Source organism: Dichomitus squalens, assembly GCF_000275845.1.
Source record: "Dichomitus squalens LYAD-421 SS1 unplaced genomic scaffold DICSQscaffold_29, whole genome shotgun sequence".
NCBI classification, from domain to species: domain Eukaryota; kingdom Fungi; phylum Basidiomycota; class Agaricomycetes; order Polyporales; family Polyporaceae; genus Dichomitus; species Dichomitus squalens.
This window is the reverse complement of record NW_006766911.1, coordinates 258,457-278,387: the sequence shown is the minus strand read 5'-3', so window position 1 is coordinate 278,387 and position 19,931 is coordinate 258,457. Positions and strand designations below refer to the sequence as shown.

Below are 19,931 nucleotides of genomic sequence, written 5' to 3'. Positions count from 1 at the left end.
GTCACGAACCGCCCCCACGGGGCTACGTTTTCCTTTTCGATTCGGACCACTGCCTTGTACGTTCACCCCTTGTTCTCTATTCGGCGTGGTTTCCCCTTGTTTGCACACGGACAACAGCTCCCCTTGTTTCTCTCTTCGCTATTGTCCTACGGCCTTGTACTCGGTGCCCATGGCAACGCCATTGTCCCCTTAGCGCCCATTGTTCGTTCCTCGTATATAGCTGGATCCCTTGCTACCTGGAGACTCTAGTTTCGACCTCTTGTCTCCAGGTAAGCCATCGTGTATTTCGCTCTGTAGATACTTCACTCAATACACATCTTGTCTCCAGTCCTGCCTGTTGAGCTCCGCTCCAGTCTCACTGCGATCAGAGCTCGTCGGCGCTCCTGCCTGCCTCGCTCGTCTCCACTTACTCGCTCGACAGTCAGTCGTAACAGACGCGAAGTTTCGAGGGGTTGCGTGGGCGAGAGACGACTCCTAGCGGGGAGGATCGGAAGGGCGTAAAGGGCGGGGCCGGAAAGGGCCCATGCATGCGTTGGCGCGAGGTGAGGGCGGCGATGTCTGCGGCGACAGTGTCAGGGTGTTCGAGGGCGGTGGACAGGTTGCGGCAGTCCTGAGACAATGGTGGGCCAGAGAATCCGAGGGCAGCACCAAAATCTATTATATGACGTAGCGAGCGTACAAATTCGGGATCAGGGTAATCGGCTAAGTAACGGGACCAAGCATCGCAGCGCAGAGTCGAGGGGACGGGCATGGTCTCGTGTGAACGGAGAGATATGGCATTGCACCGTGGATCTGTGTTAGGGCGGGCGGGTGGGGCGGGGCCTGCTGGGAAGGAATACAGCGGGAGAGGAGCGGCGGGAGACGGGACTGCAATGGGGGAAATTACAAGTGGGGGCCGGGGACGAGATGGTTGAGGCGAAGGGTTGTCCGTCAGGTGAGGTGTGGGCTGAGGACGAGCGATGACGGGGCGCTCGCCGCTCGTCCCGCCGGCGCCTCAAGCCTGAGCTGGCGGGTTGGCGCGCCGACAGGCTGATTGCCCGTGGTCGGTCGCGCCGCACCCCAGGCACTTGTGGGGGCGATTCCAGTGGCAAGGGGAAGCACATGTCCCCTTGTTGAAGTTGCGGCATGGCTCCGTGTCGCGCGGACGACTGGAGCCACCGGCAGATCCTTTCGGGGTGCCCGAGGGGCGCGCTCGTTCCCGGCCGATGAGGTGCTCCGCTTGGAGGCTTGTATCGATGGTCGCCCAGCCGGAATAGTCGCCACGGAGCATCTCCCGGCGACGCTTGTAGTGGAAGTCGAAGTGGTAGGCCAGAACGGCCGACCACTGGTAATCCTGACTAAACTGAACCATCCGAGCGAGGTACTCGGAGCTGCTCGAAGTAAGCTGGTAAAGCGCAATGGCGTCGCCGCCCGTGCTCGCGAACCCTCCGAGCACGTTAAAAAATGTAATAAGGGGAAGGTAGAGCGAATGGAAATTGGGGTAGTCCCGGGGCGCCTGATCGCGCACCGAAACAACGCCACTGCTCACGTCAAGGACCTGCCGGGTGGCACGGTCCTTGTGGCGCGGGTCGAGCTTATAGAGGTCGCCCGGCCGGAACTCATGTCGCGCGATCTCGAGGAGGACGGAGCCCTCAATGGAGGGGAAAAGGTCGAGCAAAGACTTACCAGCAGGGGCCGGGTTTGCCGGCGCAAAAACGAATTGCGGGAAGGCTGCCGCCGTAACCACTGCTGGGGTCGCTGTCGGCGGCGCGGGCGCGGCTGCCCCTTGTTGCCCTTGGTACAGGGTGGCCAGGGTCTGCACGATGGCTTGGAGCTGGTCCGGGGAGAAGCTGACCTGCGGGGCCGTCGCGTTGAGGGCGGCCGCCACCGGGTCCGGGGGCTGCGAGGTTGACGTGGGTTGAGTGGACGGGCCACTGGTGTTGCCCGTGGTCGAGCTGTTACCGGTGGGGTTAGTCGACGAGGAGCCGCCCGGGGGATCGCCAGAACCAGCCATATTGTCTGAATCTGGTGTGGGTGATGTCGGTACGGGTTCTGTAGATGCAGGCACGCGCTTCAGGAAGCGGCCGTCGGGGCCTCGTTGCAGTGTGCTGCGGTGGCGCGGGGCCGTGATCTAAGAAAATGCGAAGCCCGAAGTCGGGGACTTTCGAGCACGCCGGTGAGGAAGGAGGTGCGGGAACTACGGTACGTGTATCGTACCTTTCGAGCACGCCGGTGAGGAAGGAGGTAAGGAGGGAGAAGCATCAGAGACCTGTACATATAAGTAATCATAGAAAACAAAGACCTTGCCCCGCGCTGCAAAAACGCGTTGAGCGCGACAAAGGCTTTGTGCGACGGGGAAGAGAAAAGCACGTTGTCGGCGCACGTGCTCCCCACGCGACTTAGACCCCAGTCAATACCCATTGACTGAAACAGTAATCGACCAGAAACGCTACAAATCGACAGATAAAGGTGAGTGATGGCAAATGGCTTTTTGTGGCCATATCTGCCTATCTCCTGCTATATCTACCGATATCCACCGATATTGGTCTTTATGCCAGCTAGAAAAAGCTACAAATCGTAGGAAATAGGGAAGGTTCTCACTGGGCTTGATCCTCCGGGCCTACTATGCATATACATGCACCGCTCAACGGTGGGCCAGGTAATCCGCCACCAACGTCCACGACAAATTTTTGCACTACTACTTACTGTTATGCAGGCTCAGGTAAAGTTACCACGTGCAAAATTGCGAACGGTCGCGAGATCTACGACTCAGTCGTCCCTTCCCCAAATGTATACGCGTTGCTCTATCTTCTGTTATGGGCTTAGCGTGTTTCAGTGGGTGTCCCGCTATAGGTGGAAATGACGCGAATGAAACACTGCAGGTCTACATTGTCCGTACGCCGATCCCCTCGTACACCTCCAGCCCGAAGCGACAGGGCGAAAGCTCTCCACGGCCGTGGCAGCGGGGTCTCTCCATCGATACACGGATCTACAACCTTTCCGGGTGGTGTCTAAAACCCACCTTTCCTCCCTCATCGTCCTGGATTGACAGATACTGACAGATATCAATGCACCGGCGTTGGTGACTCCGGGGTGGCTTCCCAGGGTCGATTGACAGCAAATATGGACACTATCCAGCCCGTTGGGAAATTCAGGAGCGCGTAGTGCTACAGCACAGAACTCTCTGTGTGAGTTCTAGCTAACATATGGCCTATCGACCTTCAGTCCACACAGATCGACCGCGGCGCATCCTTCACCGACTTGAGTACGCGATCCTCAACGACAAACCTACAGTGACCTCGTTCTGTTGTGTACAATAAGCATCGGAATCAATCGTATAGGCATTTGTCACCGGTGCTGTCACGACGGCGAACGCTGAACAAGTGGGACCGGGCATCGCAACCGTGGTCAAACGAGTTTAGTGATGCCAGTGTACGTCACTTGCGTGCCTTCTTCGTGTCACTTGTCGTCCAATTCTAACTACGGGTCTTTCTCAACCGACATCCAGTGCGCAGATAATCCGTAGTCCTCGGAGCGTGTCTTCTAGCTTCGACATACTCACGAAAATCGGCATACCCAGCCCCGGATCCGTAATAATCATTAGGCAGGGTCGCTTCTCTCATGTCCCCGTCAGGGATCGCGGACCCAGACTTGTTGGACCAACGATTCCCTAGCGTTCAGCCGCTGGCTTAGGGCCCAATATCCGTATTGGGCGCATTTTGGCTACTTTGTCGCAGGATGTCTGCGCCCAAGCCGTCAGAAATGTAAAGTTGGCTCTCAAGGTCCGTCTATTTAGCTCGGACCGGTATTACACACAAGGTATGTCTTTATGTGGTTTGGCACATACCCTAGTTGAGGGACGTGGCCCTGCCACCAGTAGACTAAATGGCCTAGTGCACTGCAAGCATTCACCGAAGACGCGATGACACGCAAAGTCCGGACGTGAATACCTTCATCAAACACTCCCTGGCTTTACCGGTCCGCCCATATGTCAAACTCAGATTTACGACATCCTTAGGGGTCCCACTGTGTAGGTTCATTGCGCACCCGCCCGTGTATTTTTCTTGCGCCTCTATCTTACGGTGAATGTGAGCCAAATCCGTGCGTGGAGCCAACTTATTGATGTCGTATCAGTATTACTCATGGCGCATAACCACAGAGGTTCACTGCTGATCCCAGCATTGTGTGCAGGTTCACAACAGCGGTGTGTTGTTATTCAAGGAACTAGGTACTCATGTGAAGCGGGACCCTGACTATATCAAACCTGGCTGCTACGTCTCCTGACCGGAGGTGCAAAGCAGCGGTGCGGCAGTAGGGTCCTGTCGATGAACCCATGTCCTCATTGCCTGGATTCGCAGAGATGGCCAAATTTCTGCCGTGAAGATGACATATGCCGCATCGGCACATCTCGTTAGGTTGTGGCCGCACCTACTCGTAGGCCGCCGGGTCCAGCATATATAAACTGGCCAACGGCGCACAACCATCTGCAGAATCCACAACAAGGATCTTTCCAGAGACCAGCCAGCCCATCGCATTCCTTCGCTTTAACTTTTACTCCTCCACCTCCACTCTCATTCAGAACATCACAATGGCCTGCATTTTGAAGCCCACTATGCCCACCTCTTGCTCTCCCGAGCTTTACGGTATGGAAGTTTGCTTAGTGTCCGTTAAAGGTATGCTAATGGATGACGCTTTCTCTAGTGGCCTGCCCCACGATGATCAGTGCGTCTCTCCACTCGGTGCATTCGCCGCCTCCGCTCAGATGCTGACGGCGACCTGCTAGATGTGCACGAGTGGCTCATGATCCACCACACCATCATCAGCTCTACCGGGTGCCCCGGGGGCAAATACGACGTCTTCGCCGTCGCCGAATTCCCGATATTTGCCTCCAAGGCGGAGTACATCAGCATGAGCATCGGCATCCCGCTCGGACCCGTCACCGTCGAGGTGCGCTCCTCCGACTTTTCCTTCGTCTCACGGCATTGATGACAGCGCGCCCCGTGTACGCACAAACAGTTCGCCACCACGCTCGACATCCGCCAGGGCTGCTCCTCCCACCTCGACAAGGTCACCGCGAACATCAAATACCCGCTCCTCGCATCCGTCAAGGGCGGCGCGTTCAAGGGCAACCTCCACAACAGCTGCGGCATCACCATGTCCATCGGCGTCCCCGAGATCTACGGCAGCGTCCGCCTGTGGATCGACTGCGACTCGCTCTGGATCGACTTCGACTTGACGGTCTTCGGCGTGCCATACAAGGGCAAGTTCGCCGTGCTCCCCATCCCGTGAGTCGTCCCTTTCCCGGCGTTGGACGTGGAGCGACGATGCTGAATCTTCTTCTGCCCAGCCGCTGGTTCATCGCCGTCGCCAATAGCGACAAGCTCCTCGACGCCCCCACCGGCAAGATCTCCCCCCTCCCGTCTCCCGGCGCCATCAACGTCAACAACGAGACGAACAACATCACCAACATCGTGACGGCCCCCGCTTCCGGGGCCGCCGTTGCCGTCGCCTAAAGGAGGTCGGGCGACGTCCGCTCTTCGGGGAGCCTCCCATCTCTGGTCCCGTATCTCGTATGATCTTTCTAATATCGCTCGTTCGTACTTCGGAATGTGTTTGTAAAATCGAAAAAAACTATACATTGTTTGGGAATGCTCCTTCATGTGCAGGCGTGCAAGCTATCCTGACAAGGTCCCTCGTGTTGTTCAGGACTACCGTTCTTCGAAATGGTGGCGAGGACCCGAAGACATTGGCTACAGACCGGAAGAGGCAGCGCGGAATGCGTGTGTTGACGTTGGGCTCTAACGCCGTGCAGGAGCCACCAGTATTCTGATCGAGCAAGGCTGATAGCCAGCTTCGTCGGACGTCGGACCACGCGCATCGCAGAGAACAACAACAAGACATCATTCGTTCAGGTGCGGGACAGGGACGCAATGGTAAAGTTAACTACACTGCTTAGCAAACTGGACGATTCATCTTGTCATCCGCACCGCCACAATACGGTATCTGTTATTCTTTTCCAAAAGTCCAAGAGTAAAGCCAGAGCCAATCAGACACCTAGCCCTAGAACTTCGCGACGCCATTGCTCAGCTGGACGTTGGTGACGGTCCACATCGCGCGACCGCCGGAAGCGTCCTTGCCGTTGATATCCGAGTGGAACGCGATGTTGACGTACTGGTCGAGGACGTTGATCGCGGTCGCGCCGCCAGGGCCCGCCGTGCCGTCGGTGCCGCTGGTCAGGAAGGGCGCGTTCGGCGCCTGCACCTTGGTGAAGGGCCCGGTCACGCTCTGGGAGACGGCGTACGAGATGTCGTAGGCGAGGGTGTTGTAGCTGTTCGACGAGAAGAAGAGGTAGTACCCTGCGGGCCATGCGGTTACAGTCAGCAACTTGTACCAAGGAAGGATTGGGAGACGAGCGCGACTTACAGCCATCCCAGTAGACCAAGGAGGGAGCCTCGACGAGGCCGCCGTCGACGGGGTCATTGGTGATGAGGGTCACGGGCGAGCCGAGGAGGTCGTAGCCGTTCGCGCCGACGTGCTGGATTTTGATGGGGGTGGACGCGCCGATCGAGTTGCCGTCGACCTTCCAGAGGATGTAGAGACCTCCTCCGGGTGCCTCGAAGCCGGAGGCGTCGATGACACCGCCGTTGGCGAGGTCGCAGATGAGGGGCGAGCTGTTAGGCGTGAAGGGGCCTGCAGGGCTCGTCGCGGTCGCCACGCCGATACAGTGGTCGTTGGTCGGGCCGCCGCTGCGGTGTGCGGTGTCTGCATATGCGAGGAGCGCCAGGTGAGCGTTTCGAGTGTACTTGCAGCATGCAGTGTTACACTCACAGTACATGACGTAATGGCCTGTAGTGATCTCGCGGACATCGGGAGCCCAGACGGCACTGCATGATAATCGCCACAAACACATGCGAACAATTGGAGAGGAGAATGGTGGAGACAGTCAATGCCAGCCGCGACACAGGTCCGAACTCTGACTGCGAGACTTACCCATCGGCCCAAGGACCAACGCTGGAGAGGACGTTGGTGGGGGTGCTCCAGCTCACGAAGTCGCTCGACCTCGACATGGGGACGAGGCCGGAGCTGGAGGACGTCGAGTACGCGTACCAGGTGCCATCTGAGTTGCGTAAGATGCCGGGATCGGCGAAGTCCTGGTTAATGACAGGGCCATTGCTGACAGTACGTCTAAACGGGGTGGCGAGTGAGAGGGTCGAGATGACACCGACAAGGGTAAGGAAGAGAGTGGTGGGGAACATCATGTTGAGCGTCGTGACAGGGTATGCGAACGAATGTGGCGGCGACGGAAAGACGAGGCCAAAGACAGATGTAGAGAGGACGGGAAGGATAGAGAAGCTTGCCAATGGGGTCAGAAACAGATGCTCAAGTACCCTCGCGCTTGTGCGTAAGGCTCCAAGCGACGAGCATGTGTTCGATGATGGACGCGAAGCATTGAGGAAGGCTAAGCTGATCTCGATGCTGCGTGCACCGGACCATATGCATGCATGATCGCTATAGCAGCTGTGGCACCGTGGGACAGTGCGCCGAGGCGCCTCCGTCCGTTCTTATGTCGGAAGATGTTGATGAGGACTTTCTCCTCGCCACTCACGGTCGCAGTGACAGTGGCTCCATGCTGTCCCGTGGTACAACGTGATGACCACCAGAGCGCAGTGATGATCTCATGGTGTAGCGTTCGAAGGGTGAAAGAGCAGTCATCCTGGCTTTTCCATATGGCGTCGAGGTCATCAGATATCACACTAGAACCGTGAACGCAACGTACCTGACCTACGTGTCACAGGAAAACGTCACATTTCGCCCCAGAGCGACAACATGCAACCTGATGACTAGAAACATGGTCATCTGAATGCTAGAAAATCGGCTGCAGAAGACTGACAACAACCAACTGTGGTCACAAGCGTGATCGAAGACGGACCGGCCAACGATTGATCCGGTTGTACTTAGTTGCCTGCTGCAGTAGCCAGGTGCTCCCGGTGCCAACAGTCGTCTAGGACAAGTCCAGATTCAGGAACGGTTATGAAGCAAGCTTATCTAGCGGATCGACACACCGCAAGGACGAACCTTTTCACGTGGCCACCTTCTTCGATGTGGAGAGTCGAGACCTGCCAGGCAACAGCCAGACAATTGTGGTTGCTCCGTTGAGAGCAAGTTGCGGTGCTTACATCCGAGAAGTGTCCAAAATTCTCACTGAAATATAGTGCATCAGCTCGGTCCCATAGTGCTCCCTGCTTCAAGCGCGATCCCCGATCCCGGGTTCTAAAGTTCTGGTTTTCAAAGTACATACCCCCTCGCTGTGCATCTCGAGTGAGAGGGGGAGGGGTCGCTGACAAGAACGCCAGGGAGGTGCAGTCGCGTCGACGCCGACGGAAGCGCGTCGATCCACGACGCGCTCTGCCCGCTGGCATATACTGTATCGTGCGCCTGTGAGCAGATCTAGACTCCTATACGCAGCACGGACTGGGATCTGGAAGCCTGAGAACCCTAGAGGGCACACGGCTAGTGCACGAGGGGATAAAGATGGTAGACGTAGTAGTGGATAGAGGTGCAGTATGTAGACTGTAGTACGAATCTGGACGTCAGCGCCTAAAGCATATGACTGCATAGCACCGCCGATGCCGTCCTGGTATCAACGTTATTCCATAAAATGCACACAACCTTTTCGTGGCAACGTAGCATTCACCCCAGTGAGCATGCTATACCAGGGGGAGGGAGAGTGTAGACCGTCTCAGTGCCCGGTGAATGGGTGCGCTCAACATGACCGAGGCGGCGACTTATTGACGACTACTTGCTAACAGGACGCGTACGGGCTCCACCAAACTGGCCCGTATTGTATGTACATGTTCTCCTGCTGGGCGGCCATCTGACGACTCAGGCTTGCGGTATAACTTAGGCCTGTATCATGCTCTGTGAAACCGGCAGACCAGAGTATTGAAAAATGGTGAGCCATTGGTTGTATCTATACCCCTACAACAAGTACAAATGCGCAAACCCGTGAACATTACCATCGCCCCTCAGACGTCTCGTGGGTATCGTCAAGCGACCCTCCAACAGTGTAGCGCATCATCCGCATTTCCCCGAAACAAGCCTAGTTCGTGGTCGCGGTCGTGAACGGCGTGTTGGCAATGCCGATGCGGCTGTTGGCGGTGTCGAAGACGGCGTAGAAGCGCTCCAGGAAGGTCTGGCCGTTGATGAAGTCGAGGCCCTCGCCGGAGGGCGTGCCAATCGAGCCGACAATGAGGTACACGCTGTTCGCGTTGCCACCGATGGCGGTGTTGAGAGCGCGCTGAGGACGAACGGGAGCATTAGCTCAGTATGTAATGGGTGCACAGCAGACAAGAGATTGAGAAGATGAGAAGAAGCAGTTGAAATCTTTCAGCGGAGTTAGATGAAGTAGATGGGGTGTAATTAGAAGACAAGGGAACATATCGAGTGTAAAAGGGAGATGAGGGCGCAAGAGCAGTCGAAGGGAAAACACGACCAGATATGGAAGAGAACGTACCGGCCAGATCTGAGCGTTGGGCGTAAGCTCGAAGGTTACCTGGGAAGACACGTCCATCACGTCAAGTCAGAACTTGTCTCCGAGAACGATCGGAGATCTCAAATATAGCACACATACCCCGCCAATGGTGAAGAACAAACTCTGCAGCTTCGCGAACTGAGCCTGGGTGAGCCGGAGCAGGCCCGTTGCGTTGTCTGGCACAGCACCAGTAGCACGCTGGTACTTCGAGAGGGCATCTGCACAAAGCGCCGACGTCAGCCGGCGGCTTGAATAAGCCTTGTACGATGAACGTACCAGTAGCGATGAGAATAAGCGTGGTGCCGGTGTCAACGATGCCAGCGGTAGTGGAGAGGATGCTGGTGGATGTGCCGTATCTGATTGACTGGTTGATGCCGAAGAACAGCGAGGCGGGAGATGTGGTCGTAATCGGCCTGCAAACGAATAGTCAGTCTTCAACGGAACGCTTCGAGCCACTGACAATTCGTGCAGTTCCCTGTAGAGACATCATGCTGCCAAGGCAGGAAGCACCGAACGTGACGGATGAGACGCGAACGTACACGAAGTTGATGGCACCGGTGAACTTGCTCGAATCCGTGCCGCCGAACGTAAGTTCGCCGTTGACAACCGAGGCCGACGTCGTGGGTTCAAACGAAACAGAGACGAGGTCCTCCGTGATGACACCTTGAGAAAAGAGGTTGTCCGTGACTAGGAGGTGGGAGCAAAGTCAGTGAGGCTCCCATGACGCGCTGCGGAGAAGCGCAGAGAGCACAAGCGGGAGCAGCCTTACCGGTCGGGATAGTCGTGGTCGTGTCGGGAGAGAGTGTTCCGACAGTGAGGTCCACTGGCCCAATGCTATAGATGGCGAAGTGGACAGTGAGAACCAGCTGCGGTGCGGAGAAGGCGATGAAAGTGCGTACCCAACGATTCCGTCCACGCCGTCGAAGCCCTCGGAGTCGGTGGCAACACCAATGGACTGGCCGTTGATAGTCAAGCCACTACCCAAAGAGACGGTGTCGATGAACTCAGTTCCTGCCCCAGAGCGTGAGTAGGTTGGAGGAGCATTACTACAGACTAGTCGAGGGGATTCTTACCCTCGAAGAAGCCCGAGCCGTAGGTAACGGACTACGACATAAATTATGCGTAAGACATGGAGACGCAAAGAAGCCTGCACTCACGACCGCGTCACGCGTTTGACGCGTGGTGGAACTCTGCACGAAGCTCTTCCCAGCGCCGACCCAGGTATTCGAGCTACCAGTGTCAACAAGGAGGGAGTCTGGAGGCCGGTGCATGAGAGATATGTACCGGACAGTCACGCAAGGACTTACACGTCGTGGGCGGTGTGCCGACTTCGACCTAAGGATTTGATATTTCAGAAGGGTATGCTACGCCCATCAAGGCTTGCTACTCACGTTGATCACATAGTCCACGGCTTGATTGTCAGCGGGAACGCTGATGACAGCATCCGAGGAGAGGGGCGTGCCCGCGAGGCGCGCGTTCGCGCGCGCTCGAAGGTTCTTTACGCGCGCTTGGTCGCGAGCGAGCAGAGTGCCCGAGCCGGTGAGGTTGAAGCGCTTCGCCATCGGGACACGGACGAGGTTGTCGCGCACTTGCACGACGGGCGTCGCGTTCGCCGCGACCACGACGGTCAGGGCGACGAGCAGGAGCGAGAAGCCGCGAGACATGACTGTTGAGAAGAAGGGAAGGGAAGCGGATGGGGAGAGGATGTCTGAGCGGGACCTCCACAACGGCTACCGTCCGGTATGCGTTCCACTTATATAGCGAGAGGTCCGGTGCACTTTGAACATTTCATACAGAACATGCGAGCACTTCGGTCTCAGCTTCTGCGGACCATGCCGACAGGCACGCTGGGGACGGGAAGATGATCTTGAAGAAGCGCATAGGACCCCTGGAAAACGTCGATGCAACGTGGTCCGGGCTTGACAACAAGAGTCGTTGATATCGCACAGACTTTTCTGCCTACCCTGAGTGAATATAGAAGCCTTCTCAGTACTGTTTTCCGAGGCTTTGTTTTGGGTGGGTACTGACTTGAAGATTCATGGCAGCGGGTATATTTTCCCTCGTTTCGAACCATACCAGGGGCCGGGCGGCCTACCACACAAACCCAATCCCAAAAGCTCTTTCTCGGGTCTTGGAGAGTCGGGGGTCCGTGCGTCAGTACCTCGAAGAAGCCAGAGAAGCATGTGCTCGTGCCCCAGAGAGTGGACGCTGGCGAATAAAATTACTACCTGTGGGAGAAAAGCCAACTCACGTCAGTGGGATCTCTAACGTTAGTGGGAACCCCGACGGCCAGTACGCACAGAACAGTGTAAGGTGCTTCTGAGGTAGGCTGAAATTCCTAGGGATACAGTGGACACGTGAGCGGCATTCGTTATGGTGATGTGTACACATTTGTCGTAAGTACCTGTCAGATGCCGGGATGGACATGATCATCTTCGCGCCTAGTGTTGGGACGGTCAACACTGACATTATAGCTTTGTGGCGGCATGAGAAACGCCGATGCTGACGATTGATGGCCTTCTCGTAGTGCCATCCAACGTCATGCTCCACCTGGCTGTGAGACAGCAAGACGACATGAATATGCCATCCACGCCTCCATAGGCCAGGGAATCCGGCGAACAAATACAGCACTTGCGCAGCAGGCAATCCGTCGTCTTGATGATGAAATGACGCGAGCAAGCAAGTATTCCATGCATATCCAAGGAAGTCGTTCGCATCGCAGGACAGGAAGGGCTCTGAACCTATCAGCTGACGCGTCTATGTTGACCAGACAGAAGGATCTGCGTCAAGCTTCGGTAGTCTGATCGCCTGTCACCGTTGCAAGATGTACGGAGAGAGCGCGGACTGTGCGAAGCAAGCCAATAGGAAGTTATCTCGATGAGACCAGCCGGGAAGTCGTCGACTCAGAGGATGGAAGGCCGACCTCATGAGCTATGTGGCGTCATCATACTGCCAGCGAAATGATATAGCTGTTAGGCAAGTAACCGTTTGAGGCGCAGTCACCACCGGGCATCGGAGACGAAGACAACGAAGTCGAACAAGCTGAGCGTTATAGGAAATGCTGCGAGACAGCCTCGGTATAAACATCAGCGTTGCGCAGTTATGGACGTTCGCATTGAAGCTATTTAGCGCCGGAGAGCTCGGCAGGGAAACCGCCCATCCCCAAGCCTTGAGTTGGCGCTACGACTTCGGACCTGCATGTTACCCAACCATTTCACTCCGTATCACCGGTACGCTGCTCATCACCTGGGCGATACAGTTGCCGAGGAAGACCACGACAGCAGACTGGCATACCGAAGGCCTTGCTCGGCGAATTTCAACGCGAGCTGACAGCGATTGATGTTACAGGAGAGGTGTCACATATCCGGAACGAAGAACGTGCGGATTCGACGTGGACTGCGACGCCTTTGTGCTCATCAGACGATGTGTGGAACCATATCCATGGCACAAAACGCTGTCAACTGCGCGAAGCCTCTGCAGAATATGTCGACTCTGGACAATCCTCATCAGCGGTGAGCACAAATCAATCACTCCCATGTCGCACGTCGCGCCGGACTATGGCCGTGGTGACTCTTGCTGTCTACGCAGCCCCTACATCACGACGGCGAGCGGTGCTGCGGACTCTTGCCCTACTTCCCGCGAATGGACTTCGCGACCCGTATCGGTCTCTGTTCTCCGATACGTTGGATATAAGTCTCGCTGGTTGTGCTTGCCCTTCTTTCTGTTTACAACGCAATCCGGGCGCGAGTTTTGCCGTCCCCTAGATAGCCTGCTATCGGAAGCATTCATCGAAAGCATTCAACATTGTTCCCGCGGCTCACCGCGATTGCCGTTGCACGTTACAACGACCTCTTTTCCGGTTTATCTCCGCTCGAGAGCCTTCCAGATGTTGCTCGAAGCCACGATGTGACTCTATTTGCGTCGCGAGATATCCAACAATACCGTTTGGCCAATTCTCGAAACACAGTTACCAACCTACCTAATCAGATGCGCCGTCTCCATTATGCTAGATAGCTGGCATCGGCGCATGCCTCCTTTCAAGCTCTGACCTTTGTTATCATCTGCGGCATGAGGATTAGGGTGACTGAGTGGGCTCGAGCAGCTGGGCACGTCAAGACGACAGGGAAAGAAAAAGGCTACACTGTATGGGATTCTGACGCACGATCGAGGGGGGATCGGCAATGGCGAGAGGTCGCGCGATTTCGAGCTGATACCTGCTATCCAAGTCCCGAGCTTCACCATCAAGTTGAGTACTACCGCGCGTGCTTCCTTCTTCCCACCGCTTGCTATTGCATTGATCAACTCAACGTGAGGTACAGATATGGGCATCCTCAGAAGAGCATCTCCGGAGATCCTGGAGATCCTGCAGGCGTTACTATCCTTAGTTCTACCCATTGCCATGGTCCAAAGTTTGTGGTGCCGACGGAGGACAAGTTCTAGACGCTATCAGCGAACTCAGTCGGTTCAAATCCCCATTCCCATTTGTGTATGTCTCAGCTGTATTAATCGAGGTATCCACTTTGAGACAGACAACCTCGACCTGAGTTTGTTGTAGGCGTGAGAGGTCGGTTGATCCTCCGTCTTGCTCGTTATGCTTCCTTTTAACCCGCAGTCCGCCAATCTCTGAAGGTTTGACAAAGTCCTGTAATATCTCTATTTGAGCGAGTCGGTTCCTAAACGTCTCGATGCCAGTGGCCCACAACGACTACCTTACTTAAGCAGGGATGGGACTTGGTGGAGGGTGCCCCGAAACGTATGAACACGGCGAATGATTGTGCGCAGAGTGCCTCAGTAGCTATGTATGGACATTGCGCGTCGTAGAGGCTATCCAAGTATGAGTCCCTATACAAACTGCTTAATCTTCTCCTCCATTGGGAGGCTCAGACATCTGCTGCTTCCCTACTATACAGACGTGCTGTCTAGTTGTTTCAGCTATGGATGCAGTACACCGACCATAATGAGCACCATGTACCGACCACTCCTAATGCGCTCACGAGACTTCTACGATGCCGCGAGCATACAGTTTTGGTAGCTTCTGCTTGACGTCCTCACCAAAAAGGACAACGAGTTCCGAAGAAAGGTCGCTACCACGGATGTCGAAGTGCATTCGGTCAAGGTCGGTGAAGCTTGGGCCTTCCAAGACGGGATCCATCTTCTCCAGATTCTGTGTATCGATGGAAGTTTCCGCCTGTATGGTGATGCGCAACCGGCGAAGGCGCGAGCGCGCCCCGCTAACTATGTGAGCCATGACATCCCAAGGTGAAGGTCCTTCCTTGTTCTGGAAAAATTGGAGCCATAGGTCTTCGAGGTGCTTCAGATGGGATAAAGGCAGTGTGTTCACTGTACACAAACATGTCAGACAGCTAATCGTGTTATATTTGGGAACGCGATGTACCTGTACTGTCTGGGTATACGGTGGCAACCAACGCGGTGAGCGAAGGCAACTGTCCCACCAGCGCTGTACATGCGCTTCGACCATCCGAGAACGGCCATAAGACATATTCATATGTGAGATGGCGGATTGTCAAGCGTGAAGGGGTGTGGAGAAGCCAGTGGATGAAAGGCTCCAGGCCCGAACGAATGCTCATGCCCGTGAAATCAAATACTTCGAGAGACACGAGTGAGGGACGCTGATGACCCTGGTCGGCAATCGTCATTGTCGGCGATGTCAAAAACGTTGGATTGTCCAGGGATAGATGAGAAAGAGATGAGAGGCTATCTAGCATACGCCTGAGGGTGTAGAATGACTGGAAAGTGCAGAAGGACAGGGCAAGACGACTGATGTGGCGGAAACCAGAGAGCATGAGGTGAAAACGAGGATGAAAACAAGAGATATCCATGCTCATTGAAAGCGTGTGCAGCCCAGGTAGCTTGCCGGAGAATTCGTATAAGAAGGAGCACCCATGGCGGCTAGATTGAGGTGTAGGCAGGGCGTGACCCTCTTTACAATGTCCGTCGAGAGTGATCTCCTGGATCGAGTTCAAACACGAGCGCGTGAGTTGATGGGGCGAATGTAAGACATCCTGAACAAGCTTGTCGTATGCTACCCCTCGAAGGGTGATGGCGCGGAAGAGATGATGCCTGCTGGCAGGGAGCCACTCCCGAGAGACGAGGCAACAGGCACAGAGTGTCTCTTTGTCGGGCCATACGAACGCGATGATCTCGTCGTTGAGCTCTCCGGGAAGACGCGCGGAGCTGGCCATCGGTTATGAGGAGAGCACCTAATGCTTCATCAGACCAGCGGCCAATGATCACTGAAGTTGACTTTACAATTAAATTGCATCCTTACCCGTCTCTCCCGAAGGCAATGATAGTCGACTTTGCCTTGCGAGCTACGCAGCCGTTGAATGTAACGCAGACTCCAGACGAAATGACTGTTTGGTAAAACAGCTTGTAGTGTGCAGGTGAGAGATCGTGATGTGTGGGAAGGCGATGGCTCGGGTCAACCAGGGTCCAGGGACCAGGGTCACCGCTATGTATGTATATACCACAGGCACGTGAACGTCTGATCCTGACATTGACTTCGCCCACGCATTCTCGGTGGACGTTATGACATTGGGGCCAAATGCCACAATAATATGACGATCACCACCCATCAGATGTCTAATGGTTCCAACAAAACCCGTAATTCCCTGATAGGGGAGGTTCAACATCATTGGTCCGTAGGCAAACTTGAATGACATCGAGAGATAGCCAAGTCCCCACAAAACATAGCTTATGTAGTCCTGAACTATCCAAGGACACTGTTCAACAAATTCTGAGTCCTGAATTAGGGATCTGTGGACTCGTGGACCTAGATTGCAATCGTGTATGATGCGTGACGCTTTAGCCTCCGGACGGTACCGGTGCATTAAGATGTGGAACGATGCAGGATCCGGAGCACATGTGGCGGGACGTTGCCTTCATGAGCTATGCGCAAGACGTTTGACAGTGAGGACGTTGATTTCCTACAAATCAGTCATCAGAAGTGCGAAGGTTCGATGACTGCTCAAAACCCAACGGCGGATCGTCTGGGTGTATAGCAGATATTACCTGTTGCACATCCTCCTCGAGTTCAAGTCCCTAAGAAGTATGCATCATATGGAGAATGGTGTCTGAGACACCGATGCGATAACGCAGGAATGCCTAGTGAATTAGAGCGGGGGTGCCGATGCTGATGTGACAACTACAAGAGGTCTGTATGATAGATGCAAAGCTGCAGATAGCGTTGGCGACAAGAGGCTCATGAACGGCATCACTGCCTTAACGAAAGCCCATGCCCATGGAGATAGAACGCAGTAGGGAGGTCCCACAGCCGTATCGAAAACCAGATCTCCGCGCCGTACTTGTACCAGAACGCGCCGAACAGTGCGCCGCCTAGGTGAGCGAAGTGATCCAAGAATCTGCGAGGGGCACGGGATCAGCTACGGCCTATCGCACCCCCATAGACATCAAACAGCTCACCTCCATCCACGCAGTACGCCAAGAGTGTCGATCGCAACCAGAGCGAAGAATCCTGTCTGGATATTGATCGGAAAGTATGGCGGAATGACCAGAGTAATCTCAGCATCGGGGTAGCCGAGTGCTGTTATGGCGAATAACGCATATATTGCTCCGGATGAGCCAAGGGATGACGTCCCCTCTGTAGCCGCCTTACCGGCCGCGGCGACAGCAGTATCGGCTTTTGTAAGCGCCGTGGATGCAGATGACTTGAGACTGAAGCTGGAAGAGGTGGACGGAGTTGTGGTCGCGTTCCTCAAGCGAGCAATGAGTCGCGGATATTGCCATCTGGTGTGACCAATATGGGAGACGAGACCAGAAAAGAGGCCAGCTGGAACAGAATGGATGATCAGCGAGGTTGATAGCTGGATAAGAAAGGTACACACCGGAGATGAAAAGTGCGAGTAAATGCCACTTGGGTGAGGGTTCCGAAAGCGCTCCGTGCTCTTGCTCGACCTTCTTGAACTGTGCTATCAGCTGTTGACTTGCAGCTGCGCCTGGGATGCAGACGAGAATGAGCAAGCCAAGAGTGTAGAGACGTACAAGGCACTAACCGAAGCTCGCAAGAGCCATACAGTTGAACAAAAGGTGAAAGAAGTTCTCGTGGCTGACAGGACATCGTCAGCATTCACGCATGCTCAGCACATCGAAGTCAAAGTGGACGCACCTGAACATGCTCGTGAAGAGCGTGTACGAACGCCCAGATAGGGGATTATGCGCGAAGCTCCGCAACATGACTGGTCCCCATCGAGGAATACGCCATGCGACCCATACAGCGACATTCACTGCACCAATCGCCCAGCACATGCGCTTGCCTTCCGTCGCGTTCAGAATTGGCTGGAACACTTGAACGTATGACCAGCTGATCACCGCCTTCATAGTCTCGGGAAGCTGATCGACCGACGACTTTAGGTTGGCAAGTCCGGTTTGCAGATGCTTGAGGGCGCGTATAGTCAACACACATGTGCAAGAAAGATAGCCAGAGACCCACTCGTCCAAATGTGAAGTACTTAATCCGCGCCAGCTCCTCAGAAGTTGGTGGTCTGCTCTTGTCGTACCCTCCCTGGGGGGATGCCCTCAAGTACGCCCACCACTTGAACAACTCGTAGTTCGTCAAGTGTGCCCCCACCACTAATGCACCGACAGTGCCCGCAACCACGAACTGAGCCGTTGGTCAGTGAAGGCATAATTGAGACGTGGGAGGAGGCTCTTACCAATACCTGGTTCCGTATGGGTGGCTTGCGCACGGCTTCAGTGAAGGATGGAAAGGGCTTCGCCTTCGCGACCTCCTCCCTGAACAGCGGCGCTTTTGGGAGAGTGCCATCTGCGAAGCGCGGTAGTCGAGGATTAGGGGTGAATGAAAAGGAGCGTCGTGTCGAGCGACATGGTAGCGACCAGGTGCGGGATGAGCGTAGAGTCCAAAGCATTCGGGCGGCTGCGGCGACGCCAGGCGCGCATCTTGCTTTTCGCTCTCGCCGTCGTCGACTGTCCGCGTACACGTTCCCACTCGCCGAGCAGCCACGCACTCTCCCTGCCGGGGCTTCCTTCGACGCGGATGCATTCAAGGAACGAAGGCAAGGAGGCATGTTCAACTACGTATTCTTCTTGCGACCCCCGCCCACCCAGGTATCTCCAGCCGGCCCTGTGACCTTCACGCCACAGCTTGCAAACGATCTCCGAACAGAAGAGTTCACCGGAGAGGAGGACATATACTACTCGTGGTCGCTCGTAAACTCATACTTTTTCGAACCGTATCCGAGCATCACATCGCCCCAAAAGTTGACCGTATGGCGGTCAAGCAACTTCAAAGAGTTCTCCGTCCCACTGCCTCCTCGCGCACGAGATGGGCAGTCGTATAGACTAGTCCTGACCACAAGGCAGCACGCGCGGTCGCATATCATCAATCTTGCAGCGCGCGACGTGGGGGAGAAGCCGTTTCCGGTCATATCTATGCCCATCGTCTTAAGCTCGCGCGCCCGCGCGGGACCACATACGGAGAAGCAGCAGTCCATTGAGCGTGTATACCGCGTCCCTTTGCAACCTGAGAAGGACGGCTTCCTCACGATCCGTGAGCAGACGTCATTTGACCTGGACAAGGTATGCATGCCATCGCTTCGTGCTTTCCGTCCTCACACAGCTAATTTCGTAGACGCTTCGCGCAGAAAGTGTGGGATAGCGGTATAGGACTGAGCTCTTGGCTAGTCGAGATGGCCCACCAGATTGCTTCTACAAACGGGGAGCATCTCCTCGTCGCTCGCGCACGGGACGCACTTTTTTCTTCTGCGAGATGCAGAGTCGTGGAACTTGGTCAGCGCAGACTACACTACGTTGATGGCAAGCATCGCTTAAACAGCGGATCGTAAAGGTGCAGGGACAGGCATCGTCTCTCTGACGCTTAGCGCATTGCGATCGGCCCAGTCCACCGACGGCGATGGATGCATACTCATGACAGATCTCGGTAAGGCGACAGCACTCAACGATCTACGCACACTGAGCATGCTTTGACAGACTCAGCTCTTCCCCTGCTTGCGCACAACGTCTCCACCAATGGCACGCTCTTCAAAGGTGCCTTCCGACCACAATCGCTAGCGCTGGACTGGGACGAGGAAGCACTCCCGAGCGAAGTCCTCGCCATCGAGGGCGGGTTCGACATCATTGTCATGGCCGACGTCACGTACAACACCGCGTCCTTCCCCGCGCTCGTGCGCACGCTCTCTTCCCTGCTCCGTTTGAGCCCACCAGACCATCCGCCGATCTTCCTGCTTGGATATAAGGAACGTGATCCAGAGGAGAGGACGTTGTGGGACATGACCAAAACTATCGGTGTCTCGTTCGAGAAGGTCGGAGAAAGGATTGGCGCTGGGCGAGAGCCGGTAGAAGTTTGGATTGGGACATACGAATAGAAGCCCCTGACATGATCTGTGCCATGCAATTGTATCGA

At 55.4% G+C, this 19,931-nt stretch overlaps 8 protein-coding genes across 8 annotated transcripts; 2 read left to right on the top strand and 6 right to left on the bottom strand.

Moving 5' to 3' along the window:
- Positions 1–930: 930 nt before the first annotated feature.
- On the bottom strand, positions 931–1,993 carry DICSQDRAFT_148575 (uncharacterized protein; the record flags this gene model as incomplete). Its single annotated transcript, XM_007367888.1, has 3 exons — positions 931–946; positions 1,023–1,764; positions 1,942–1,993. The coding sequence occupies 3 exons, from the start codon at positions 1,991–1,993 to the stop codon at positions 931–933; spliced, it is 810 nt and encodes a 269-aa protein (XP_007367950.1).
- A 2,574-nt stretch (positions 1,994–4,567) lies between these two features.
- On the top strand, positions 4,568–5,492 carry DICSQDRAFT_128371 (uncharacterized protein; the record flags this gene model as incomplete). Its single annotated transcript, XM_007367887.1, has 5 exons — positions 4,568–4,652; positions 4,681–4,701; positions 4,763–4,926; positions 4,996–5,264; positions 5,327–5,492. 5 exons carry the CDS (start codon positions 4,568–4,570, stop codon positions 5,490–5,492), a joined length of 705 nt encoding a protein of 234 aa, XP_007367949.1.
- Positions 5,493–5,880: 388 nt separating this feature from the next.
- DICSQDRAFT_156340 (Arabinanase/levansucrase/invertase) lies at positions 5,881–7,594 on the bottom strand. The gene is made up of 4 exons (XM_007367886.1): positions 6,970–7,594; positions 6,808–6,863; positions 6,403–6,741; positions 5,881–6,335 (listed from the first exon to the last, which is right to left on the bottom strand). Exons 1-4 carry the CDS (start codon positions 7,236–7,238, stop codon positions 6,040–6,042), a joined length of 960 nt encoding a protein of 319 aa, XP_007367948.1. The 5' UTR covers positions 7,239–7,594; the 3' UTR covers positions 5,881–6,039.
- A 1,354-nt stretch (positions 7,595–8,948) lies between these two features.
- DICSQDRAFT_89467 (aspartic peptidase A1) lies at positions 8,949–11,169 on the bottom strand. Its single transcript, XM_007367885.1, has 11 exons — positions 10,903–11,169; positions 10,819–10,846; positions 10,669–10,766; positions 10,585–10,615; positions 10,411–10,522; positions 10,281–10,345; positions 10,051–10,198; positions 9,788–9,924; positions 9,611–9,729; positions 9,494–9,532; positions 8,949–9,277 (listed from the first exon to the last, which is right to left on the bottom strand). Exons 1-11 carry the CDS (start codon positions 11,071–11,073, stop codon positions 9,080–9,082), a joined length of 1,146 nt encoding a protein of 381 aa, XP_007367947.1. The 5' UTR covers positions 11,074–11,169; the 3' UTR covers positions 8,949–9,079.
- A 3,332-nt stretch (positions 11,170–14,501) lies between these two features.
- DICSQDRAFT_172153 (uncharacterized protein) lies at positions 14,502–15,168 on the bottom strand (the record flags this gene model as incomplete). Its single annotated transcript, XM_007367884.1, has 2 exons — positions 14,502–14,851; positions 14,907–15,168. 2 exons carry the CDS (start codon positions 15,166–15,168, stop codon positions 14,502–14,504), a joined length of 612 nt encoding a protein of 203 aa, XP_007367946.1.
- A 396-nt stretch (positions 15,169–15,564) lies between these two features.
- On the bottom strand, positions 15,565–15,714 carry DICSQDRAFT_65183 (uncharacterized protein; the record flags this gene model as incomplete). Its single annotated transcript, XM_007367883.1, has 1 exon — positions 15,565–15,714. A coding segment is annotated over one exon (150 nt), but the record flags the coding sequence as incomplete, so codon positions are not given.
- Positions 15,715–16,745: 1,031 nt separating this feature from the next.
- DICSQDRAFT_65171 (rhomboid-domain-containing protein) lies at positions 16,746–17,929 on the bottom strand (the record flags this gene model as incomplete). Its single annotated transcript, XM_007367882.1, has 5 exons — positions 16,746–16,893; positions 16,955–17,321; positions 17,377–17,487; positions 17,545–17,597; positions 17,658–17,929. Coding segments are annotated over 5 exons (951 nt in total), but the record flags the coding sequence as incomplete, so codon positions are not given.
- Positions 17,930–18,574: 645 nt separating this feature from the next.
- DICSQDRAFT_148570 (uncharacterized protein) lies at positions 18,575–19,893 on the top strand (the record flags this gene model as incomplete). The annotated part of the gene is made up of 4 exons (XM_007367881.1): positions 18,575–19,087; positions 19,153–19,297; positions 19,356–19,448; positions 19,499–19,893. 4 exons carry the CDS (start codon positions 18,575–18,577, stop codon positions 19,891–19,893), a joined length of 1,146 nt encoding a protein of 381 aa, XP_007367943.1.
- Positions 19,894–19,931: the final 38 nt, after the last annotated feature.